A 26,576-nucleotide genomic window follows, 5' to 3' on the forward strand; every position below is an offset into this window, starting at 1 on the left:
AAATTATTACAAGTATAAGTGTGATCTGATCTTGCACTGTTAAAGTAGGCTATGTATGTACCGGTCTGCCCAGATATTTTTGTCCCTCGTATTATAACAGTTGGTAAATATTAACTGACTAGTTACTGTACTTGTTCTCGGAATAAAATATCTGTGTTGCAGTATAGTGGATTATGTTAAGCGTGCAAATAGACCGAAAAATGTAAACAACTAAACCGTCAAAAATGTGATTTCTGTGCCAAACATGCCGCCGACACCGCAGTGCCCATGCCGGTGTAACAACCGGATGTGGACGTGGCAATACAACCGCTATGCTTCCGGTATACGTATCCGCGAACGGCGAGAGCAAGGAAGGGAATTAACGGAGACATCTCTCCGGGGCAAGAGAGACCCGAGACATAACACTGGAAAGTATCCAGACTGCTACGGGCAACCAAAACCGAGCCAGGACGAGGTACAAACGCCTACTGGGTCCGCTCATCACGACTCCGAAACCAGTTTCAGGTGGGTAGCTCGGGAGCAACAGAAGACGCGGATCTAGCTACACGAGATTCCTTAAATTCACAAAATTAACTCGTTAGCTGGGCTAGTGCCTGCACCACTTTCCCGGTGTGCCGTTTGGAAGTTACAGCTCACGCCGGTATTATTAGGCCCAGTATGAATTGTGAGATAAAAATTAGTTTTTCACTTGCCAGATGCATCTTATAATGCCCTACTGGACCGTTATCTACGAACCTCACTATGTAGAATTTCTAACCGAAACCGTGGCATGCAAACGACACCTTTCAATGTTAGTTATTATTGTGATGTTTAGCTAAATGGCTGGAACTCCGAAGGTGGTTGAAAGCCAGTTCTTTGTAAAAGGCTAGCGTTAACTAATCAGTTGCTCGTATTATATTGTGTTGTTGTGGCATGTAGCTCCGTTACATTAATCTACCCATGCTTGTTGTAATTTAGCTGACGTTACAAGACTAACGTCAGCTAGGTTATCAACAGTCTTACACATGACTGACGCTATAGCTAGCAAGACATTAAAAGTCAGTAAAAGTGAGTCATATACCTCGTTAGCTAATGGTTACCCTCAGTGTCTATCACAGTTGGAAAATCTTTTTCGAAGGTTTCACAAGAAAAGCCAGCTTTGTAAACCTGTAGCTGTCATCAACACAGTCTAGTGTATTGACTGAGCAGTGTACAGAATGCATCAAACTTGGCTAACTGCAAGTAGTAACTTGGTTACTGCATCCCAATTTCCATGTGAAGTCAGGCGCTGTTGTATTATAAGACCAAGTTGACAGCTAAACTTCATGAGAAGGACCCAAATCTTAATCGTTTTAGAATATATCTGTAGTTTTTTCATGAATGATTAAGAGTTATCCTCTTAAAATCCTGCCTAAAGTGAAAATGGCTTGCTCTTGTGCCTTTTCAACAAGCTGGTAGCTGACATGAGGTTGACTCATTAAAATCTGGATAGTTTACATTATCAAAAAAATAATAATAAAAGCAATAAGAAATGTGTTACTACCACTACTATGATTACTACTACTACTACTACTACTAATAATAATAATAATAATAAAATACATTTACAATAACAATACTAACACTGCTACTATACATTATTATTAATTAAATATTGTTATTATTAATGTTTTATTATTGTTTTATATTAGCATTATTGACTGTGATGATTATTATGCCGTTTTAACCTGAATTTGTCAATAACCTCAATACAAGTGGACTAGTTGTATCAGCCGAACATCACTTGTACTGACTGTTTTGACAGAGCTGCTAGTTAGGTATAACCTGGAGACAGTGGAGCAGAGAGAAGTATCTTATCACAAATAACGTTAAATAATTTTGATTACCATTGTTCACTAGCTTCTGCTTGTATAGCTGCTTTGTGAATGTTGGCTTGCTAGTGAAAGCACCCATTTTGCACTGTGGGTTTGTTGACTGCCTACAGTATTTCACAGTGTGACATCATTTCTGGTTTTGTTTTAAGACAATTGACTATATAACCAATTATTTTTACTTCGTTTTTCTTTTTCGCGGTCCACAGTAGTTTTACATCTGTTGTTCGCAGGTTATAATAGTAATTTTTAAAAAAACTTGGCAAATAACCCCGCCCACTGCTACCTCCGCCATATTACGTTGATGGATTGGATAGGCATTCTTTGCATTTTCACACTAGCGCTGTCACACCGCATAGTCTTAGATAGCTTAGTGACATGGGCTAAGTGCTCCACTCGGCAGTAATGGCAGTAACTGACAAAGAACCATCGAGAGGTGGAGTGCCATTCGGAAGGCTTTAAAACGTCCTCATTGTAAATGCCATAGGACTGAAGGAGATTGATTGTCGAGGCTGGGCGCTTCGCAGTCAGCTGGCTGCGCTGCTAGCATAAGTGATGATCTCATTTATTCTGTGAGCCGGCCCTGCATTAACGGTAGGCCTCTGGTGACTGGCGGTAATGGACCTAAGAACTCTTCACCAACGGACATCAGAGTCACCGTGAGGCCATTTTGCCATTTTAACCTCCTGTCTTAATGGTTACTGACTTTATGTTTTTCTTTTTTTTGCTTTCTTCGTTTCGTTACGTCGTCACCCGTCAGGTTTAGGGATGAACTGAGAATGAGCGTCAACCAGCAACCGCACATGGCCTCTCCGTACGGACAGCCTCCCCCTGGGTACCAGGGATATCCCCAGCCTGGCTACGGGGGACAGCATGTGGCAGGGGGCTACCCGACCCAGTACGCGCCTTACAATGGTCCCGCCTCCGCCTACCAGCAAGGAGCTCCGCCCTCAGGTAACGCCTGTGAGGGCCAATGGCCAGTGCATTACCGGAGCCCTGTCTGTCAAAAGCACAAAGCGTGGCTCTCAGTGTTGCTGCGGAAACGGATTTCCTCGGTTTTTCACCTTATTTGCTTCTCATTTGGATGGTCTTCTTAAAGTCCTTGAATGGCGGAATTGTTTTTTCTTTTCTTTCGTAAATTTTAAAATATGTAGCTATATTCAGCTATCCCTACATACTTTGTCATATGGGCAGTTCCAGCTAAACGGTCACATGGCCATTGAAAATTCAAACTACAAATAAAGTTTCAAGATTCAAGTGTAAGAAAATGGGAGGATTTGCAGTATTTAGACCACTATCAAAATCAAAATGAGGAAGAAAATTCACAAAAAAATATTTTGGACACGTGCAGCTTGTAACTTCAAGGGTGCGGAGGTGAAAGATTTGTGAGGGTGGAGGGGCGTCACAATGCCTTTAATCACAGGGTACTGTGAGTTGTGCCTGGTATCGATTTGGAGAATATCCGGTACTACAAAGCTTGGATTGTTTTCTAGTTGATATCAGTGAACATGTAAGTTGAGTTGCGTAACGTGAGTAACGTGATTTCTTTTTGGTTGTCTGCCCACAAGTTAATATCTTATGTCAATAGTCTGGTGCTGTTAAAAAGTTAGTAAATAATGTTTCAAGTAAAACGAATCAGTTTTGTCATTGAATAAGATTGCCAAAGCAAACTCGGGTGAAAAAATGTTCTGCAACTCTGGCACAAAGAGAGTAGTGGACAAACGTTATTGCCACACAATAAGCTTGTGTTTTCATATGTTGACTTTAGCAGTAGTCAAAGGTTGCTAAGGTGCACAAATAAGGGTGTTCCGTCAATTCACTGAATAGCAAAACGGGTGAATACAATGCCCATTCACTGTAAGTGTAACGTGAGTAATGCTGGGATTGCCCATATGTATACAGATACGTGTATTTGGATATACAGTGACAGTCTGCACGTATTTGGATAGTGGCACAGTTTTTGTAGTTTTGGCTCTGGACTCACTGGATTTGAAATGAAACGATGAATACGAGGTTAATGTGCGGGCCGTCAGCTCAGGTTTGCACTGCAGCCTCGCAAGAAGGAGTTTCCGGGTTCGATTCCCGGCCATCCGGATCCTCTCTGCGCGGAGTTTGCGCGTTCTCCCCTTGTTTCCGTTTCCTCCGGGTGCTCCGGCGCCTGACTCCAAACCAAATCCGTAACTCATCCGGAGAGCCACTGCTCATGTTTGCGAGAGCGTAGTTTCATCTCTCTCTTCTTCAAAACCTGCCGCCCCCAAACCTTTTCTGCCTTCTGATTCGCTATTCTTCTGTCACGTTTTCTTCTGTTTCCAGGATGCTCTCCTTATTCAAGCTTTCCCTCTAAGGCTCTTGTTGCAAATTTAGCCGCTGACCTGTCCTCTGCTCCTCCTCTCAACTTAGGTAACTTTTTCTCCATCTGTGCTTTGCTAATTTTATCCCTACTCACCCGCTAAATCAGCAGTAATCTGCCATCTTTTGAGGTTGTAAAAATAGGGTAGATTCTGTGATGTCTTAGGCCCGTTGTTCTGTTCATTAAATGATTTTACCAATTAGTTTGGCGAGGGTATTGGAAGTTATGAATGAGTCCCAAAGGTGATTATATAGATGTTTTTCAATACTAAGGGCTTTGTAATGTTGTGTAATTTTAAGGCTGTTGATGATCGTCCAGGCAAGATGATTCAAAGAACAAAGAGTGCTTAAGTGCTTGCGTCTTTATCACAACATGATCGATAAGAGCTCTTGGGTTACACTTCCGTAGCACTTGCCTGCAAGGTAGTGACGTGAGTCACAGTCACAGATTGGTGCCACTGAGTTCACAGTCGCCATTAGTTGTAATGAAAGAATGAGGCTTTATGTTGTATAAAATGGATGGACCTCTTATGCTGTGTGATCTGGGCCAGTCGCTTTGTTCCGCTTTTTGATTGGTCCAAACAAGACAGTGATTGACAGCTCACTGTAGCACCACCCGTTATGGGATTGATGAAACCTCCCTCTCCCATCAGTAACAATGAGGCATTTCAGACTGGGGAATAGAGGAAGAACATGGACAAAGTCTTTCAGAATTGTTTAAAAAGTTTTTGATCATCAAACTAGTCTGCCATGCTGATGCTGATTTAAAAAAAAAAAAAAAATCAAATTAAGGACCTCATTATCTCCATGCACCCAGGTTCAGTCCAAGCACCCCCTGTTTCCAGGGCTCCCCCTGTGTCAGCCCCCCAGGCCTACAGTCAGTACGGGCAGGGAGATGTGCAGAACGGCCCCCCCTCCGCAACCAACCAGCCACAGAGGTGAGTCGCACATACGTACCCAACCCCCCAACACATAGACTGACCCAAACACCTCTTCCAGTGCTTTCACTCTGAAGCGAATGCCGATTTGGAAAATGGAGTTGGGCCGTTGGTTTAAATGTGAGGGGGTCAAGATTTGGCTCATTTACTCTTTGAGGAGTAGTTTTTTGAAAATGTTTTTCTAATTTTAAGGCAATGTTCTAGAACTTTTTTGCTTTCAGTTACCAGTTGTGATTGTTACATCAGCATTAAAATGTTCTGTTCATAACATTCTAATCACTTCAAGTGTACTTAACTGATAACATCCAAGGGCCAGGGCTGATAACAAATTAGCTGCATGACTTCCCTGTCAGGGGCCTGCCCGTGCCTTTTTCCCATAACCTGTGGGTAGGTTTAACTCTCCCTGGAAGTGGGCTTAAATTGTTTTTGGACCTCTCCTTAAGTGTTCATTTCCTGTTATGATGCATATATCATTAAAAGAAAGGATTTTAGTCTAGATTTAGAATAACAACCTTTGACCTTTGTAGTTTCCATTAAACGAGGACCTCTGTATAAAGTGTCCTAATCCTGAAGCCCTTTCGTTTGTGACAGGCCACCAGTGTCTCAGCCTTACACCCCAGCTCCGATGGCCACTGCCGTTACCCCGGCAACGTACCCTCAGCAGTACGGCGCTCCGCCCACAAGCACACAACAACTGACCAATCAGATGATGGGCATGCAAATTGAGTCCACCGCACCTTCCCCAGCTGGAACCGGATACGGTAAGCACCACTATCCGCTTTTCCCTTGCAAATGACCAGAACGCTATAAAAAAAAACATAAACAAACCTCTCCATTGGCTAATTCTAATGTTCAACATGCTGTGGCTGTGTATAACTACAGAAAGGATGAAAACAACATCAAGAGCACACACAGTGAAGGCATTAAAAAGTGGCAGTGTGTTAAGTGGGTTCTCTCCATTGAAGGAGAAGTTGAATGAAAGCTTGGGCAAAATAGCCTGGTAAATACCCACTTCTGACTAAAGCATAGGTACTATTTTGATGGGTAGAAGTTAAAAGCCCTGGGCCATTAGACATTTTGCTCCATTAAAAGAGGAGTTGTTTTGCTGAGGCTATTGCCAAAATATTACATAACATTGCATTACATTACAATGCATTGCATTATTATCGCTTGGCGAACATAGGAGCAAATGAGCCTTTTTATGCCCGTATTTCTTTCCTTTTTATCTCAATGTGGAGAGGCTAATATTTGGAGCGCTGCAATGTCCTCGGTCCATTTCAGAGAGCGTGCTGGCGCTCCACCTTTTTGGTGATATGATCACCGAATGTGTGGAACTGGCACCATTATTACCAGCGCGGAAGCCTATCTTCTTCACGGCATCACCGTCTGTCCTGTCCTATGTGTGGAAATAAATTTAAGGCGGTAATGAGTAAATAATGAATTTAATACCTCAGTAAAAATGATTTTAGTGTTTATTAGTCCCCAAAGGCAGTTTTTTCATCCAGCCTTTTGGAAGCGTCTCTTGTGACTACTTTCCAGTGATTAATTAGGCCATTAATACTGATGATTGTTCATTCTCTCAGAATGGTACACGCTGCTAAGTTACAGACTGACTTTTCTCTTTCAGCTCCGCCTCCCACCTCCGCTGCCTTCTCCTCGTCTGCCCCGCCGACTTTCGCCCCTCAATCCGCCCCGCCCCCCTCCTCACAGCCCCCGTCCAGTGCCATGACAGCTCCGCCCTTCTATGGCGGCCCGCCCCCCCCGCCGGTCTCGCAGCATTCGTTTGCCCCCGCAGCGCCGGGGCCCCCTCCTCCGTCGTCACAGCACCCGTTCTCCAAAGCCCCGCCTCCCGCCTCTCAGCCCTCCTACCCCGGGCCCCCACCCCCGTCCCAACCCCCTTACGGCGGGCCACCCCTAACAGCCCCTCAGGGCCAGTACCGCACCGCTGCCCCGCCCCTCCAGCCTCCCGTCTCCCAGCCCTCCGCGTTCCACTCCGCCCCTCCCCCCGCTGCTGGGTTTCCACCACCAGGGGGCGCCGTACCCGGGATGCCGGGGGCGCAGGGACCCCCTCCCCCTCCCCAGTCCGCTTCGGGACCCCCTGTGTCCCAGTACAGCCACGTCTCCCAAGGGCTGCCCTCCGGCCCTACGGGAATGCAGGGGCCCCCCCCACGACAACCAGGGCTCCAGGGCTACCAGCCACAGCAGAACGGTGAGCACCTGACCCGAAAAACAAAAACACATTTTACTTCCATTTCTCGGTTAGGGTTAGTTAAATTCAGTTCAATTCAACTTTGTTTGTATACTGTTTTGTTTTTAGACACTATCACAAAGACGCTTTACAAACGAAAAAAAATTGTATTAAAAAATAGTATTACAGCATTGTTTTACTGACCTAGTAAAGCCTTGCACTGGCACAGGCTGAAGCCACTCTGTTTGCCATTAGGTGAGTCATTTAAGTATGGTTTATTTTACCCAAGGTGCTTTTGGGCAGACCGGGGGGCCCCAGCCTGGCTATGCAGGACCCCACCCCAGCCAGCAGGGTTACGGGGGCCAGCCCATGGCCCCCGCCCCGGCTCCACCGGCCCCGAAACGGCTGGACCCTGACTCCATCCCGAGCCCGGTACGTGAGTTATTTACACACACACACACACACACACCCACACACACAACCATGCACACACGCACACACACACACACATATACACAACAGCTAGGAAGTCCCCACTACAAGTATCATACTGCCTATAATGTTCTTGTATTAACTCCTTAGTCTTTTAGCAATCATTTGTTTTCAGTTTTATTGGTACTTTTTGTTGTTTCAATTAAGCTAAGGATGGTATTTCCGTATTGATCTGATACAAGCAGAAATTGTCAGTCTATATGTTCACAATTCCCCCCCAAAAATTCCTGCAAACATTATATTTTAAGAAAATTTGCAGCCGGTTAGAGAAAAAATAGCTTAATTAGTACCGAGTTGCCCAATTGTCTTTGATAAGATTAAGCTCTACAACTAAAGATAGGTAAAGAGATGAAACTTTGTAGAGAAAGTGTAGTTTATTAACCCGTGCTCTGGGAAATGACCTATTCCAGGACTATGTGGTGAGGCTGCATTAAGCTCTTTGATGTGATTACGATAATTCTCTATGATTTATCACAAACGGTTTCTGTTATCTACTACTTTGCCGCCCGCATGTGCAACAGCAAAGCATGTTTTTCAGCAGCGGCTGTGGCTCTGGCTAATACTTATAGTAGTCGTGGAGAACGGAGGCAAATGCTCTTTACTTTTGTATTAATTTCTTTCCCTGTCTTTCTCTCGTACGTATCCTTTCTTTCAAACTGTAATTAACGCTAAAGCAGTCGTCCGAAATGCCACCTGTGCAAAGGACGCGGCATAGAATAGACCCAGACGCTATTCCTAGCCCAGTAAGTGCCGTGCGTCTGTCTGCTGTGTACTGTCTGTCGCACTAATGCCGTGACCCCCCCCACACCCCCCACCCCTGGGAACCCCCACACCCACATTCCATGCATGTTCACAAGCCCCGCACCACCCTCTACACCCCCCCGCCCCTTCGCTTTGGGAATCTGGCCAGATTGCTTACCCTCTGTTCACTTGGAAGCAGAAGAAAATCACAAACTTTTGCACAGATCCCTAAACTCTTGGCCTGTGAAAGAGCTGGGTCATATCGGAGGAAGATGTCCGAGACATACAGTATTAAATTGAATGATTCAAAATGGCCGCGTTCCCAGATCGGCAGGACAATACAGCGCAAGTGGGCAGAGGCGCTAAAAATGGAACGGCCGCCGCCCAGGCCGATGCCGCGATCAGCCTCGCCGCGTTGGGCGGAGAAGCACGTTAGCGGTCACTTCTCGAACGCTCCCCTGGTAATCAGCGGCGAGTTTCGCTTTCGTAAGTGCAACACGAACGCGTTTTTCTGCTAACGCGTGAACACCGGGTAAAGGCCTCTTCCTGCTAGGCTCTGTCTCTGTGGGTTGGGTTAACCACAACATTGTCAGAAAAAAGGAAACACGGTTTCACCTGCAGTTTTCTCCCACGGTTTGCATATTTCGTGTCTCGGGTGGGAAGGAGCATCGCTGTTTTATTTGTTCTGCTTAAGGCTCTGCGGACCTCTTGTTTTCTATCCGAGGCCCTCCTTCGAAAGCAGCGTAAGGTGTCCTTTTATCGCTCGTCCACACAGACGGGGGGGAATGCCTGCGGCTTCGTCGAATCGCGGCCAATGCCTGGATCAAACAGCTTTCTACATCATTTTAACCTTGCGGAAGAACCTCTGTGAATACCGCTACTGCTGGAGGCTTAGCACTTAGAGCCCGATTTGCTAACACCTTTTAGCACGTGCAAAATCTTTTGGCGTACGCAAAACTAATAACGCAACCAATGATTGGTGCAAAACAAATACCATAGCTAATCATTGGTCGTGTTATTGGTTTTGTGTGTGCTAAAAGGTTTGGCACGTGCTGAAGGTCTGAAGGTCTATTAATACCATTCCTAATTACAGAGCTGAAGGTAAAAGGTGTGGCGATTTTGAGCATTGTTGAGTATTCACAATAAATAACGACCGTTGCTGAGAGCATGGATGGAATCGCAGAATTCAGCAACTAAAATGAAATACGGTAATTCATGCAGAATCAGATAATTAATATTGAATCCAGCGAAACACGAACAAGCAATTATATTTCAGGAAAATGCATTTAATGTATGAAAGTATGCTCTGCGGTACGGTGCTTCAAAAACGCAAGACGCAACGCAAACTACGGACGCAGTGAGAATCCTGACATCTGCCTCCCCGTTGCTGAGTCATGCAGTGTGTCTGCAGCAGCCTGCTGCGACGGCTGCACAGCCCTCAGAAACCCTATCAGTTTGCACTTTGGTCCCTCTGTGCGAAAGGCAGAATCAAGACGATTCGTATTGCCGATTCAGTTCATATTCGTGGAATCAGATTGTGTCTGGAAGCTCGGAGGTGCTCTTTCTAACTCCCGTGAACTACAAACTGCAATGAATCGTGCATGCAGAAGATTTACCTATCCTAATGCATGTACCTCCCCGGCATCCCCCCACTATCCCACGGTTACTGTACGTAGCTGCGGGTCTTTTTAGCAGCGTTTCCCTTTGAGTTTCACCCAAACTGGCTCTGAGATGGCGCTTGCTAGCCGGCAAAGTTCGGTCATGGTTGTAAACCACACGATCGTCATTCTGAATTACTCATCCAAGATGGTTATTTCAAAATAAAAGTCCCGAAGGGGCAGAGGGCCCAAAACGAATTCCAATACAACTGAAGTAATAGGCAATGCAGCAAAGAATGAATAAATACATGTCTTGTATGATAATCAAGATGTATGGAACAAGGAAAAATTAAGCCAAGAAATACAAAATCAAGAGGAAATGAAATGTATTTTGTAGGGCTCCACTTGACTTCTACCCGGGGTAGTGCACATTAATGTTGGTGTCATTTTTCTGTGCCAATCTCATCCCATACTCATACCTCACTGTGCTAATATCTGAAAATGTCTTTCATGTGTGGTAATATCAGGTAGCTTGTTTGAATACAGAAGCTAGTTTGGACAACCTCTACAACACCATATGCTACTTGTAATCAACGGAGTGAGCTTAGATGTGCCATGAAATGCTAGCCTCCATTCAGGGAAGCAGTTGAGATTGAGATATGTATGTTTTGGTCCAGAACTCAAATTTCTATTTTTTATTAAATCCCCTTGGCTCCCAAGAGATTTGGTTGGCGAATTCTCTGTTCTCTGAGGTTGTCCAAACTGTGTGTGTGTGTGAGGGAAGGAGGGAGGGAGGGAAAGAGAGAGAGGGAGAGAGAGAGAGAGAGAAACCCTGTAATTCTCTCCACTCAATGGCACCCTCTTGCTTCAGATCCAGGTGATTGAGGATGACAAGGCCAGCAAGGGCAACGAACCTTTCATCACAGGGGTCAGGGGTCAGGCCCCACCGCTTGTCACCACCACTTGTCAGGTCAGAGATCAAGGTGAGTTTCCCGCTGTTGATTTCTCCCTCTGTCTCCTCCCTCTCTCCCTTCCTCTCCTCCCTCCATTTGCCTCTCTTTCCCTCTTTCCTTCCTCCTTCCTCGTCCCTTTTCGCTCAGTCCCCGCCTCGCCTGGTTCCTGAAGCTTTTACGTACGAGTTTGTGACGATAAAATAATAAATAAAATGGAAGCCAAAGTTTTTCTCTCTCCAGAAAAATCTCCAAAGACCTGCTGTTGCTGGAAGGAACTTCAGTCAGGCCATCTGCGCTCGGGAACTTAATTTCCCTGACAGAAAAGCAATGTTGCGACTTCATAAAAGTATGAAGGGGGTCCTGTGAGATTGACCCTGTCGCAGCGCGGGGGGGGGGGGAGGGGTTTCCTTTGAACCGAACGGAGCCCGAGCAGCACGGCGAGCCCTCAGAGCCCCTCCCTGGCGGAGCGGAGACGCGCCACGCGCCACGTTCGCGTTTTGTCTTTCCTTTCTTGTGTAAGTTTACGCCTTAGAGTTTTCTCCCCCCTCACCCCCCCTCGCAGGGAACGCCAGCCCCCGCTTCGTCCGCTGCACCGCCTACAGCGTGCCCTGCACCTCCGACATGGCCAAGCAGTCCCAGGTGCCCCTGGCCGCCGTCATCAAGCCGCTGGCCGCGCTCCCCCCGGACGAGGTGAGCGCCGCCGTCTCTCTCGCCAGCGGAAAGGAACAGGGGGGATTCTGGGAGCACTGATTTCCGGGGCTTGACGTTGATTTTTGGGATTGGCGTTAGAGGCTGATGTTGATTTCAGAGGCTGGCATTGCTTTGAGAGGTTGCCCCTGATTTCAGAGGCTGGCACTGATTTCATTGGCCGATTGGCACTGGGCGGGGGCCGTGAGGAGGGGGGCGGGGCAGCGTGAGGAGAAAAAAGTGCGGCGGACGAGGAGAAGGCAGCGGAGGTGGGAGGCGGAGCTGAAAGAGAAAAGTCAGTCTGTTACTTAGCAGCGTATACCATTCTGAGAGAATGAACAATCATCAGTATTGTATCTAAAAATTCACACGATAGTTCACCAACTGTGCCTGCGATGCTGGATGGAATTTCATGCAACAGTGACTTTGAGTCCAGTTTATTTTGGAGGTGGGGGGGTGGGGGGGGGTTGTCATTACCCACCCTCCATTTAGATCTTTAACTGTGTCACCACAGAACAATAGCCACTTCAAAGCTGCCATTGAAGGGTGTGCATTTGCACATTGCATAAAATTTTTTTTGATACTTATGTTTACCTGAATGTGAGTGCATTTGTGTTTGTGTGTTTCTCTGTATGCTTGTAAGTGTATTTCTGTATTTGTCTGTTCTTTTAGTGTGTGTGTGTCTCTTTTTGTTTAGTTTGTGTATGGGTTTCCGTATGTGCGCATGTGCAAGCATGTAAGTCCTTGCATTTTTAGCTTTGCCATTGATTCAGTTTGGAACATGGATTTCTTCTCATTGTGCAGTGACTGCATGTCCCATAAGTTTTCCTGGTTGAAGGAGGACAACCTAAATTAACCGGCAGACCGCATCAAATAGTGCGAATTGAACAGGTGTTCAGTGACTAGAACATCAGCAACCCTCTCAGTCACACAAAACACACATGCAGAGAAGGCACGTGGACTGGGCACACCCAAAATGTATTCATATTCACTCTTATTAATCTACTTAAGAAACGTCAAGAAGACATGGTCATTCTAGTGAAATACACGCTCATACTTCCTCTTAGACTGGAACACACGCAGGGCTACTGAGGGCAGTTTTCTAGTATTCCCCTGGTCTCAACTGCGGCTGTGTATCGTTTTATCTTTATTGCTTCTTAATTAAGCCTAGAACTTCTCAGGAAGTGCTTTAAATTTGAAAAGGGGAAGCAGGGGGGGGGGCTTTAAATCACCTTTACCTCATTGTGAAAGGGCTTGTCCTGAAGCCCCAGGCCAAATCCAGCACCTGCTGTCAGATCCGCTTTAGGCCGCCCAGCTGCCGGATTTAGGCCCGTTCCGGCAGCAGTTTCGGCAAAGGGGCCTTCAATGTCATCTCCTCTCCCCCGGCGCGTCCGCGTCGCTCCATCTTTCCTCCCCTCCGCTCCTCTTCGTCCCTCCCCTTTCCCCTCTACCGGCTCGCGTCTCTGTTTTCCGGAGGCTTCCAGAGGGCGACGCACCGAGCCGGGGGAGGGGGGGGGGCGGGTCCGTTTGATTGATCCGCGCTGTCGTTTTTGAGCGGCAGGTCGAGGTTCGCGCGTTCCTCGCGGACGTCCTTCGCCCTCCGCAGCCCGGCTGTTCTCCGGCGCGCACCTCCGCGGCCTTCTTCACCAGCCGACACGAACGAAGCTTTTTTTTTAATCCATCCGTCGACCGTGTCTGCTCAAGCCCAGGCGACCCCCGACCGTCTGTCACCGCGCGACTGTGATTTCCCTCCTGCGCCGTTGGCTTCATTTCTGTCTCCTGTTTGAAAATTGGACCGCCTCCTTAGGGTGTAAGAACGTGTGAAAGTATGATGAGAGGACGCCGATGTATTTTTTCAGCTCAGCCAATCTAGGCTCTACTCGTTCACAGGGAACCGCAGGTGTCGTCACAGACTTCTGGAACCCTGCTACGATATACAGTTCCATCTATCGGCTATCAATGAATTGTTGCCTGAAAGGTTTATATTGGGAAACAAGTCATACATTAATTAATAATGATAATAATACTACTACTAATAATGATAACAGTAATAATAATTATTATTATAATAATAATAAATAGATTGGCGGCCTGTCCAGGGTGTATTCCTGCCTCTCGCCCAATGCACACTGGGATAGGCTCCAGCACCCCCCGCGACCCTGCTCAGGATAAGCAGGTATAGATGATGGATGGATGGATAATAATAATGATCTTGATTTATATAGCACCTTTCATGTTATTATTTGCAGCCCAGATTGCTTCGCAGAAACCATAAAAGATACAAGGTGATATTCTAAGATACTCTTCCAAGAAAACACAAACATATTGCTCACTAAAAAGGGCAACTAAAACAATCAGGAATAAGTAAGTTTCAGCGCCTCTGATCTGCCGAGGCAGCCTTTTCCATAGTTTAGAAGCGTAGAAGGCAAAGGAAGCTTCTGCTTTTTTTTTTTGTGAACTTTGGGGATTCTCAGAAGTCTTGCGTCTGCAGATTAGAGGGCACATGGGCATCGGGCCGATATTTTTCCAAAAGTTGAGAAATGTGTTCCGGTGCCAAGCCTTTTAGGACTTTTAAAAATGAGCAAAATGACTTTAAAATCGATTGTGGAACAGACAAGCAGTCAGCACAAAGATGCAAGTTCAGGGGGTAATATGAGCTCTTCCCTTGTTTTGGTCAATAGTCTTGCAGCAGCATTTTGATCCAGTTGTAATCTTTCTGTGCTGTGCTTGGAAGACCAGAAAAAGTGTGTTTCCATAATCTGGTTTACTTGACACAAATGTGTGAATTCATTTTATGGTGTCGGCACCATCTCACTGCGGCTGAATAATGGTAGTTTCTCTTTATGTGGGTCTGGAAGTCCAGCTGTGGTCTGAGGAATTAATAATAATTTTTCCTTATTTGGGGCTGAAAGCTCAAGTTTGAATCAAAGATCACCCCTCAGTGTCTCACCTCTGGTTTAACATTTAAGTAAAAGCCACAGATGATCTGTGTCAAATGGGATCTCAACCACTTGTGCCTGACCGACCAGCCTGTTTTCCAAAATGCCATGGAGAAGAAGGGCACGATCCTATCAGTAAAGCGAGAACAGATACACCCACGTTTACTCTGAGTCGAAGGCAATTTACAGCCTCACCCGGAGTCGTGTCTGCACCGTGGTTCACATTAACATTTATGAATTTTTTGTGAGGTTTATTCACTAAGGTGTACATTAAGTTCTTCCAGAGCCACCTTTTTTACATTTTGCTTAAAAGTAGATTTGATAGTGCCCTGAAAAAGTCTTCCTGATTTCCTCTATTATTGCATATTTGTCACACTGAATGGTTTCATATCTTTAGACAAAATGTAATATTAGACAAAGGGAAATACTTTTTTTTTCTTTTCCATTCATTTAATGAAAGCTCATGTGAAAAAGTAATTGACCCCTTAGGTACTCGATCAACCAATCATGTTTTGGAGTGGCTAATCAAAGTCCTGACTTGAACCCAACAGAAATGCTGTGGCAGGACCTGATGCTAAAAAACCGACCAATTTGTCTGAATTAAAGCAGTTCTGCGTAGACGAGTGGGCAAAGATTCCTCCACAGCAATGTGAAACACTTATATCAATCTATAGAAAGTGTCTGGTTGCAGTTATTGGGAGCCATTGCTTTTTCACATGGGTGATATGGGTGTAACTTTTTTCATTAAATCAATGAAATAACAATTTAAAAAATGTGTTTTGGGTTTACTCCCGATTCATTTGTCTAATACTACATTTTGTCTAAAGATCTGAAACCATTCAGTTTGACAAATATAATATAGTGAAAGAGTTAATCAGGAAGGGGGAAAACACTTTCTCATGGCACTGTACTTCTTGAAATTGCTCTCTTCCCTACTTCTCTCTTCCTTCTGTCCCTTTCTTCCCTGTCTCCATTCTCCTGTCCTCCTCTGACCCTGGTCCTGGTCTGTCACAAGGCCTGTGGCTTTAGGTTGCAGTCGTTCACGCAGTCAGTGTGCTCTCTGGGCCTGATTACTCACGGGTCGACCCCCCGTCAGATGGAACGGAATCTGCTGCAGCTCTGTTGGATTAGGACAGAGAGCAACACCTCAGCTTCGGGAGCCCCAGTTGTTTTGAAGCGGCCTCGCCCCGCTGTCCTCTGTACCCCCCTGTCTCGAGCTCGTGTGACTGACGACCGGAGCTTTTTTAGGCCCCGTCCCTGCAGCTGTCTGCGTAGATCAGCGGGAGACAGCGATCCGGGCACCCCTGGAAGGAAGCGCCAGCGCCCTCTAGAGGCCGCAGTGCGCACAAGCAGCAAACTCTTTTTATATTCCCGCAACAGTGTACAAGCTTCTCCCACCTTTCGCAGTGCACAATGCTTGTGGGTTCTCTGATTTAAAATGTAGAAACAAAAAAGATTTAAGAGGCAAAAATGATAGAAAGTTCTGGAGGATGCTAGTGTTCGGTGTCCCTGTGAACATTGCGGTGCCAGGGCGAGGGAAGTCAAAGCTGGCTTAACTGTTAGCGATGAAACCCATTGAGAAGTGGAACCTGAAAATGGGGTCTCCCCTTTCGATCATATTATCAACAATAAAGATCCCTTAGAGCCTTTTGCCTAAAGTGTGCGATGCCTTAACTCTGCAGATGGCCAGGCTGTAGAAGGGTTAAGCGGCAGCGCTATCTGTGAAGGTTGGGTCTGAAGGCTTCATTAAACCACTGTGTATAGTGGAGCCACTGTATGCTATCATCCTATCTGTAACTCCTGTACTTTAAGGGAGTTCTTCTGCAGTGTTGAGCTAAATCTTTTTATTGGTCCAGATAAGTCCATGTTATATGTCAATGAAAAAGATTGACAGCTGAGTTTGGCTGCACCCATTTTGGGCTGGGTGTAACCTCACTCTTACCTCACAAGTGTTTGTGTGGCTTGGTTTCCACCCGCAGAAGAGCCCGTAGCTCAGTGTTCAGTTTCTCATGGGTTACTGAGTTCCCAAAGCTTTGAGACGTCCGTGACTGATTGCCCTCCTCCTGTCTCCACGCGTCGACTCCAGTTGCCTATTAGCTGTGTGGGTGCGTGGTATTTACCTGGAACAGGTCTAACACACTTACTTTCTGGTGAGACACAGCGTCTGCAGGTTTTTATGGTTTCCTTTCAGTCAGCATCCAATTAAGGCCTTGAGAACAAGGTGTGTGGAATCCTTTAGCCAATCAGCCAATCCATGCGAATCTGTGGTGCTGAAACTAAAAACTAAAAATCTGAAACCAGCAGACACTGTGGCCCTCCTGGAGTGAAGTCTGACACCTGTGATCTAGAATTACAGCATTGCCTTTGGTGACTTAAGCATGCTCATAATTGTGATTTAGAACTCTCCTCCTATTCTGTGCACCTGTTTGTCAGCGTACTGTTGCAGTGATGACTAAGGACTTTTCAACATGTCATTTCACAAGCGCGATTCAAAATAAGATCTAGAGAAGCTGGTTAGGATTAAGAAAAAGTAGCAATTGTTAAGTGAGAATGACGCTAGTAAAATGACTTGCTGTTTTTGACCCATCCTGGTCTATACACTAATTCAATACCAAACCATCATAAAAGATTTCAGAATTCATATTTTTATTAACTTACCTTAGAAACTTAATTTGTGTTTTGTCTAGACTCTCAACGTGACTTTGAAGTTTTTGTCTACAGTTTGCTAGTGGCCTCATATGGGTTAGGTACTGGTTGTTGGGTTGCGGACGTATCCCACGATCTGGTATCCAATCATTTATCATGCAAAATTGCTGTGTGAGGGCACCATCAAACACAACTAGCAAAGTAGTTTGCTAAATAGCTGTCGCTAGGTAAAGCCATTCATTTCCCACTTTAAAATAATGAGAAATAGGTAACAGTACAATTGAACCTATTAGGAGTGGGAGTCAGACTCGTAAAATCCTTTCAAATGATTTTAAGAATTTGAAACCCTGTGAAAATAGTGGAACTGAGGTATTGTGCCTTCCAGAAGTATTTACATTACAGCATTACATTACACTGAAAATAAGCCCATGATGTAGTGTTACGTAAGTAAGCATGGAGTATTATTTTACTGGCCTGTGTTGAACTAAAGTTGACTGATTTGGTTTCTCCGGTCGCATTGGTCTGTTCATGGGTTTTCGTTGGGGATCTTGTTTGCAACAGAATGTATCATTATGCAGTCATATCATGGAAAAATCTGAGATTTTTTGAGGCATTGAATTATTGTTTAAGTGTCAAGTGTTGTTTTGTATCTTGACGCGTTATGATTTTAACTCCCAGACTTGTTGTATGTAGTTGTGGTGTAATTACACCAGTGTTACGGGGTGAATGTTACAGCTGATGTTAATGTGTTTTATTTTCCCCGCAGGCCCTGCCCGACCCTGTCGACCATGGCGAAGGCGGTCCAATCCGCTGTAACCGCTGCAAGGCCTACATGTGCCCCTACATGCAGTTCATCGAGGGGGGGCGGCGGTTCCAGTGCGGATTCTGCTCCTGCGTGACAGAAGGTGAGCTCCACGTTGCCGTGGATACGCAAATGTGCGGCTTTTGTTTGTCACTTAAAATCAGCATTAGCGTGGTTTTTTTTGTTTTGTTTTTTTCTTACTCTTCAAGTTTTGTTGTTGTTTGTTTTTGTTTGGTTTCTGTTGTTGTTATTGATGTTTGTCTTTGGGTTGTCATTTGGTTTTATTTATAAAGTCAATTTTGTGAATTAATGTGCCTCTCAGGTTACCGATATGGCATCCTACCCGCACCCCAGGAACACTGCAGCTGAAATGTATATACTTACGAGGTGCTAGTGGCTATTTTTCCCCAGAGCTGGCACGGTTTGGAAAAGAAATACATCTCTCACTGCTGAAGACCTGTCATTAATACAAACAATTGCACAAGAACGGAACCTTAGCCAGCTTAACCCCGCCCTTCTCCCTGTGCCTTTCATACCTTACACATGCGGCGTTAGCTGAAGGTTCACCACGGGTCAAGTGGGATGGGATTCAACTGAGGGTTTACATCTGAGTGTGACCCGGCATCGCCGTATAAATAAATGGCCGAGCTGTGTAACGGAGCCCCATTAAAAAGGGCGTGCGATTCGCGCATAAATAGGATGGGCTATTTGCATTTGCTCTTGAGTTGCGCTCAACGCTTGTAATCGGAGGAACATCTGCCCGGTGCTTTCAGACGATGTTCTTCTGTGGACCGAAGCCCTTATTGTGGTCTGTTGTGAGCGGCTCATCTGGCGGGAGAAGCTTTCAGGGATTTTAAGTTCTCAACCCCTGTTACCTTTCACGTTAGGACGTCTCACCCCATTTTCATTGTCAGTATTTGCTTGTACGTGTATAATCACCGACTCCACGTGGCTTCATCCTGCTTCCCGGTGGTGTGTGCATGTTCGCGTGTGTGTGTGTGTGTGTGTGACTCGTACTTTATATTGCCAGTCAGCTGAGGGTCCCGGATGAAGCGATATCATCTCTGCTTGGCACCCCCTGCTGTGGCGTACAGAATTAGATGTGCTTAGACACAAAGGAGCGCGCTACCATGAATCCCCAATGGACGGGGCAAATCTGTTCATGTCGTATCTGTGGCAACTCCTCCCGCAGTGCCTCCCCACTACTTCCAGCACCTGGATCACACAGGGAAGCGTGTGGACTGCTACCACCGGCCAGAGCTCTCCAGGGGCAGCTATGAGTTCCTGGCCACTGTGGAGTACTGCAAGGTATGCAATCTCCTCTGTGTGCTTTTTCTTTCGTTGTAATGTGTCCTATATTCTCTGTGTGTCCCTACTGAAGTAGTAATGTGTTCTATATCCTCTGTGTGTCCCTACTGAAGTAGTAATGTGTTCTATATCCTCTGTGTGTCCCTACTGAAGTAGTAATGTGTTCTATATCCTCTGTGGGTTCCTACTCTGGTAGTAATGTGTTCCCAAAGCTCTGTGGGTTCCTACTGTAGTAGTTCTGTGTTGGACCTTACTGTAGTGCTAAGGTGTTAAGGTTGAGCGTGCTCTGCATTGCAGAACAACAAACCGCCTCAGCCTCCAGCCTTCATCTTCATGATTGACGTGTCATACAACGCGGTCAAGACCGGCGTGGTCAGCCTGGTCTGTCAGGAGCTCAAGACGCTGCTCGACTGCCTGCCCAGGTAAGGGCTGTCTGCTTTGGGACATACTGCAGCACCTACTCCCCAGGTACTGACCAACTGACCAGATACTAACCACCTGCCCAGGTAAGGACTGTCTGCTTTGGGACATACGGCACTGCCGACCCAGGTACTGACCAACTGACCAGATACTAACCACCTGCCCAGGTACAGACAGTCTGCTTTAGTGCATACTGCAGCACCTACTGACCAACTGACCAGATACTAACCACCTGCCCAGGTACAGACAGTCTGCTTTAGTACATACTGCAGCACCTACTCCCCAGGTACTGACCAACTGACCAGATACTAACCACCTGCCCAGGTACAGACAGTCTGCTTTAGTGCATACTGCAGCACCTACTGACCAACTGACCAGATACTAACCACCTGCCCAGGCACAGACAGTCTGCTTTAGTACATACTGCAGCACCTACTCCCCAGGTACTGACCAACTGACCAGATACTAACCACCTGCCCAGGTACAGACAGTCTGCTTTAGTACATACTGCAGCACCTACTGACCAACTGACCAGATACTAACCACCTGCCCAGGTACAGTCAGTCTGTTTTAGTACATACTGCAGCACCTACTCCCCAGGTACTGACCAACTGACCAGATACTAACCACCTGCCAGGTACAGACAGTCTGCTTTAGTGCATACTGCAGCACCTACTCCCCAGGTACTGACCAACTGACCAGATACTAACCACCTGCCAGGTACAGACTGTCTGCTTTGGGTCTGTCTGACTGGAGAGATGTGTCTACAGTCTGCGGCAGGATTTAGTAGCTGAAGTCCAGAGCAAACCTGGTTTATAAAACAGTCGCTTCCAGCGAATAATCACTGAACTATTAAAATCACAGCGCTTAAATGTCAGATAAAAAATTCAAATAATTTATCTTTGAAATGGCCCTAGTGTCTCACTCAGACCGCTGTGCCTCGCTGCGTCCGCAGGGAGGAGGAAGACGAGGAGTCGCCCGTCAGGGTGGGCTTCGTCACCTACAGCAAGGTGCTGCACTTCTACAACGTGAAGGGCTCTCTGGCGCAGCCGCAGATGCTGGTGGTCTCCGACGTGGCCGACGCCTTCGTCCCCCTGCTGGACGGCTTCCTGGTGGGCGTGGCCGAGTCCCGGCCGGTCATCGAGAGGTGGGGCCCGAGACGCCCTCGCCGTCCTCCGCGTGACAGCCCCGCCCTCTTTCCCTCTTTCTGCTGCGTGCGCGCTTTGTGCAGAAAGTCTGTCGCGGCTGCACTGAGTCAAGTTTGAATTGAGTGGCCCCTACCGCTGCCACTGCTCAAGTTGTCCCCTCCTCTTCTTCCTCCTCTGAGTCTTATAGCATATTCCAACCACAACATTGTTTATTCTCTAATGTTTTACCGTTTGTTGGTATGTGTGTGTCTGCGGCAATCGGTTCATGAGTCCGTGATCGCTGTTGACAAAACCCCTCCCCCGTTTTCTTTACAGTTCGAACCCTGGGTGTAATCGGTAACAGACTCAGGTTAATTCAGTCCAGGAATAAGAGAGTAAATCTGTGTTTGGTTGCTGAGTGTGAGTTTCAGGGTGTATGTCTTTATTGTCAGTGAGAAGGTGTTTGAGTGTGTTATAGAGAGTGGAAAAAGAAAGAAAGCTGCTTTCATTCATCCGTGTTGTTAAACTTAACGTGAAAAGAGCAGTCTGTGCGTGGTTGTGTTGATCAGTTGATTTCCTGAACAGCGGTCTGTGTGCGGTTGTGTTGATCAGTTGATTTCCTGAACAGCGGTCTGTGTGCGGTTGTGTTGATCAGTTGATTTCCTGAACAGCGGTCTGTGTGCGGTTGTGTTGATCAGTTGGTTTCCTGAACAGCGGTCTGTGTGCGGTTGTGTTGATCAGTTGATTTCCTGAACAGCGGTCTGTGTGCGGTTGTGTTGATCAGCTGATTTCCTGAACAGCGGTCTGCGTGCGGTTGTGTTGATCACTTGGTTTCCCTAACAGCGGTCTGTGTGCGGTTGTGTTGATCAGTTGGTTTCCTGAACAGCGGTCAGTTTGCGGTTGTGTTGATCAGTTGGTTTCCTGAACAGCGGTCTGTGTGCGGTTGTGTTGCAGCCTGCTGGACCAGATCCCAGAGATGTTTGCCGACACGCGGGAGACTGAAACCGTGTACGGGCCGGTCATTCAGGCCGGTTTGGAGGCCCTGAAGGTTGGAACCCACTTCCCTTCCCTTCATGACAACCAGATGTTTTTTTAAACTGTAGTTTTCACAATGCGCAATGCCCGGTTGTATTTGTAGTCCATTGCCCTTAAGAACATGAACAGGAAACGTGATTACAAGAACAGACCGTTCAGCCAAACTTACCTTATCTTTTTTTCTTTCTTTTTTTAATACATTTTAAGGGAAATAGCAATATAATGGACAATAAAAAAAGAATCAAACAATAAATAAATAAAAATCAAGCAATAAAAAAACACTAAAACGCAATAAAACTCACAACAGTAAAATCAATGGAATCAATAAAAATCATTAAAACATTCACGATAAATAATAAGTCAAGGTTTATAAATGCCCTGCATTAGTGTTGGAGAGTGCAGACGTGTGCGTGTAGCTGCTGCATGCAGGCTACAGGCATCCAATCAGCCAGAGGGAGAGGAGATGTGTGAACAGCACAGGGATCAGTGAAGCACAGTAACGCCGAATTAGTGCGTCCCTCGATTCAGTGTAGGGGTCCATAAAACACACTGAGCCAATTGCAGTGTGGTTATCTGGAGTTTAACAAACTGGTTTGAACCCATAGTCCACAGAACAGCATTACATTTGGAACAGCTAATAATCCTTGTCACAGATTTTGGTGAGCTGTTCCAGTTGTAATGCAGCTCTGTGGTCTAGGCGTTTAAGCCTGGCATTTAAAGCACACTGCGGTTCAGCCAGTAATGCTGAATTAGGGGTTTCCTTGAAATCAAGGATTTCAGCACGTTTGCTTTGTAGGTCGTATATTCCAGTAAGGGGTGTGGTTTGGTGTTGAAGCTGGCCTGTGATTGGCTGTCAGTAACCTGTGAGGCCTGTGATTGGCTGTCGGTAACTGTGAGGCTTGTCTCCTCTGTCGCCAGGCTGCAGACTGCGCGGGCAAGCTCTTCATCTTCCACTCCTCCCTGCCCATCGCCGAGGCTCCTGGGAAACTCAAGAACCGCGACGACAAGAAGCTGGTGGGCACGGACAAAGAGAAGGTAGACCACGCCCACTGACCCGACCTCGGGAGTGTGTGTGTGTGTGCCTGTGTGTGTGTGTGCGTGTCTCTGCGTGTGTGTGTGTGTGCGCGTGTGTGTGTGTGCGTATGTGTGTGTGTCTCTGTCTTTCTGTGTGTCTGTGCATGTGCAAGTCTGTGCCTGTGTATCAGTGTGTGTGTGTGTGCGTGTGCGTGTGCCTGTGTGTGTGTTTCCATATGTGTGTGTGTCTCTGTCTTTCTGTGTGTTTGTCTGTGCATGTGCAAGTCTGTGCCTGTGTATCAGTGTGTGTGTGTGTGTGTGTTTACATATGTGTGTGTGTCTCTGTCTTTCTGTGTGTCTGTCTGTGCATGTGCAAGTCTGTGCCTGTGTGTCAGTGTGTGTGTGTGTGTGTGTGTGTGCGTATTTGTGTGTGTCTCTGTCTTTCTGTGTGTCTGTCTGTGCATGTGCAAGTCTGTGCCTGTGTGTCAGTGTGTGTGTGTGTGCGTATTTGTGTGTGTCTCTGTCTTTCTGTGTGTCTGTCTGTGCATGTGCAAGTCTGTGCCTGTGTGTCAGTGTGTGTGTGTGTGCGTATTTGTGTGTGTCTCTGTCTTTCTGTGTGTCTGTCTGTGCATGTGCAAGTCTGTGCCTGTGTGTCAGTGTGTGTGTGTGTGTGTGTGCGTATTTGTGTGTGTCTCTGTCTTTCTGTGTGTCTGTCTGTGCATGTGCAAGTCTGTGCCTGTGTGTCAGTGTGTGTGTGTGTGTGTGTGTGTTGTGTGCGTAGGTGCGATTGTGGTCTCTGCTTCTGTGTGTCTGTCTGTGCAGGCAAGTCGTGCCTGTGCAGTGGTGTGTGTGTGTGTGTGTGTGGGGTATTTGTGGTGTCTCTGTTTCGTGTCTGCTGTGCATGTGCAAGTCTGTGCCTGTGTGTCAGTGTGTGTGTGTGTGTGTGTGTCTTCACACTGTTTGAAGTCCCATTGTTCAGTTGCATATTCCTCAAGCTCGATCCCATTAAAAAATCTTGGGGTGTGTTTTCATTTCCTCAGTCCCTGTTCCAGCCCCAGGTGGGTTTCTACGGCAACCTGGCCAAAGAGTGCGTGGCGCAGGGCTGCTGCGTGGACCTCTTCCTCTTCCCCATCCAGTACGCCGACGTGGCCACGCTCGGCGCGGTCCCCGCCTCCACCGGCGGCTCCGTCTACAAATACACGCACTTCCAGGTGAGGGGGGGACGGGGGTCAAAGGGCACGGTCTTTAAAGGGGTCCCTCAGCTCAGTCAATGTTATTGTGTTCCATTGATCCGTCCGCTGTTCAGAGGCCCTCCCTGTCCCATTGGGATCGGCTGTCGCCTCCAATTGATTCTTGGACCTGGAGATCAATGTTTGTAAAGCTGCATGCTATGGTCAGCCCTGAAACTTATTCCAAAAACAAGAATTCCCTGCCCATTCTGTGCTATAAGGAAATTGTGAATAGAGCACAGAATAGAGATTTCTGGGAACTGACTGAATTGAGGGTGTGTGCCCATATAAAATATACCATAAAACAGTGAATTTTGCTTGACATGCTCCTTTAACAGTAGGGTTGTGTGGGTGGGTAATCTGGACCCAGGGTGATCATATTTTGGGCCCCAAAATGGAAGAGAGCAGTGTATCCAGATTAAGATGTTGGAACTAAAACGCAAGTGTGCGTGTGTGCGTGTGTGCGTGTGTGCGTGTGTGCGTGTGTGTGTGCTTCCATCAGGCGCAGACGGACAGCGAGCGGTTCCTGAACGACCTCCGGCGGGACGTGAAGAAGAACATGGTCTTCGACGCGGTGCTGAGGGTGCGGACCAGCACTGGTGAGCCACGACCGCGCCGCCTTTCAAACCGGTCCGACCGCACACCCAGCGCTGACCGCGTAGTGACCACATCCCCCACGTTTCAATTCACTTTTTCAGCCTTGAGCAAAACACTTAGCTCTTCAGCCTTCCTTTTTACAAACCAGTGTCACCACACTTCCACTCTGTTTTCCAAGCCTGTGATTGACAGTTTGTCCTTTATTTTACTCCCTCTCTTCCCGTCTTCCTCACACTTCCTCTTTTCTATTCCTACTGCCTTTTCTACCCTCCACTTCTCATCTGTCTTCTCTTCTACCGCCTTATCATCTCTTGCTCATCTCCCTACTTTCTTCTCTTACTACTACTGTCATCCTCCCTTCCCTCTATCCGTTCTCTCCTCTATGACTCTCCTCCCCCTCCAGGTATCCGGGCAACAGACTTCTTTGGCTCCTTCTACATGAGTAACACCACGGACGTGGAGCTGGCGGGTCTGGACTGTGACAAGACGGTGACGGTCGAGTTCAAACACGACGACAAGCTGAGCGAGGAGACAGGCGCTCTCATGCAGGTGAGCTCTCCCAGGCCTGTCTCTGTGGGGTTTTACATCACGTACCTGCTGAGAGAAAACTGGCTCCAACTGGCCCGCACTGGCTGTTACTGGCCCACGCTGGCTGTTACTGGCCCACATTGGCTCACATTGGCTCTTATTAGCTATAACTAGCTCACATTGGCTCACATTGGCCCACATTGGCTCTACCTGGCCCACATTGGCTCTACCTGGCCCACATTGGCTCTAACTGGCCCACATTGGCTATGACTGGCCCGCATTGGCTCTAACTGGCCCACATTGGATCTACCTGGCCCACACTGGCTCTGACTTTCCCACATTGGCTTACATTGGCCCACATTGGCTCTACCTGGCCCGCATTGGCTCTAATTGGGCCACATTGGCTCTGATTGGCCCAAACTGGCTGTAAATGGTCCACATTGACTGTAAGTGGCCCATACAGACTGTAAATGGCCCTCACCTTTATAAGTGTATACTTCATTACAAGTTCACATGTTGATTATCATTCAGTAGTTAACCCCGTGGTGTGTGAATAAAAGCGGGGCGTGTCCGTGGGCGTGACCACCGATCCCTCTCCCCCCAGTGCGCCGTGCTGTACACCAGCTGCAGCGGGCGGAGGCGTCTGCGCGTGCACAACCTGTCCGTCAACTGCTGCTCCCAGCTGGCCGACCTGTACCGCAACTGCGAGACCGACGCCATCATCAACTTCCTGGCCAAGTCCGGTGAGAACCGCACCACGGGGCTGACCTGAGATGACACACTTCCTGTTTGTATTTCATTTTTCCAGTCTTACTCTGGCTGTTATGGGCAGCGTGCTGACTCGGCACATTTAAACCTGCACGTGGGTAACCGGAAGGGTATTAAACATCAACGCGAGCGTTAGCGTCACGGTCGCGGTCCACGCCGAGAGGGGTCGCCGTAGAGATCTGTCACTGTACAGGGGAAACGGGTACGTTTAAAAATGCATTGAAACGTCCGCGACGGGACGCTAGGCGCGAGAGATGCATCAATAAATCAAATTATCAGCCAGACCGTAATGCGCAAAGCCGCTAAGATTGATAGTTTTTATTTTCTGCTGTCTAGGAAAAATAAAAGGGGGGGGGGGAGGGCTGTT

General features: G+C 47.1%; 1 protein-coding gene across 4 annotated transcripts in view; it reads left to right on the forward strand.

The window, feature by feature from the left end:
* The first annotated feature begins 229 nt into the window (after nt 1–229).
* Nucleotides 230–26,576, forward strand: part of sec24c (SEC24 homolog C, COPII coat complex component) — a 35,098-nt gene continuing 8,751 nt past the window's right edge. Inside the window, exons 1-20 of one of the 4 annotated variants that reach the window (XM_064321008.1) lie at nt 230–504; nt 2,611–2,804; nt 4,164–4,250; nt 5,017–5,137; nt 5,729–5,898; nt 6,765–7,346; nt 7,615–7,757; nt 8,492–8,560; nt 11,028–11,139; nt 11,672–11,799; nt 18,148–18,286; nt 19,376–19,491; nt 19,789–19,913; nt 20,867–21,058; nt 21,993–22,086; nt 22,992–23,108; nt 24,128–24,298; nt 24,819–24,915; nt 25,317–25,462; nt 26,046–26,184. In XM_064321008.1, coding sequence (XP_064177078.1) covers nt 245–504; nt 2,611–2,804; nt 4,164–4,250; nt 5,017–5,137; nt 5,729–5,898; nt 6,765–7,346; nt 7,615–7,757; nt 8,492–8,560; nt 11,028–11,139; nt 11,672–11,799; nt 18,148–18,286; nt 19,376–19,491; nt 19,789–19,913; nt 20,867–21,058; nt 21,993–22,086; nt 22,992–23,108; nt 24,128–24,298; nt 24,819–24,915; nt 25,317–25,462; nt 26,046–26,184 — 3,202 coding nt within the window. In that variant the 5' untranslated portion in view covers nt 230–244. The remainder of the gene's footprint in view (nt 505–2,610; nt 2,805–4,163; nt 4,251–5,016; nt 5,138–5,728; nt 5,899–6,764; nt 7,347–7,614; nt 7,758–8,491; nt 8,561–11,027; nt 11,140–11,671; nt 11,800–18,147; nt 18,287–19,375; nt 19,492–19,788; nt 19,914–20,866; nt 21,059–21,992; nt 22,087–22,991; nt 23,109–24,127; nt 24,299–24,818; nt 24,916–25,316; nt 25,463–26,045; nt 26,185–26,576) is intronic. The other 3 variants (XM_064321009.1, XM_064321010.1, XM_064321011.1) reach the window with 3 other exon arrangements.

The sequence above is a fragment of the Anguilla rostrata genome, chromosome 2, assembly GCF_018555375.3.
Source record: "Anguilla rostrata isolate EN2019 chromosome 2, ASM1855537v3, whole genome shotgun sequence".
Taxonomy (NCBI): domain Eukaryota; kingdom Metazoa; phylum Chordata; class Actinopteri; order Anguilliformes; family Anguillidae; genus Anguilla; species Anguilla rostrata.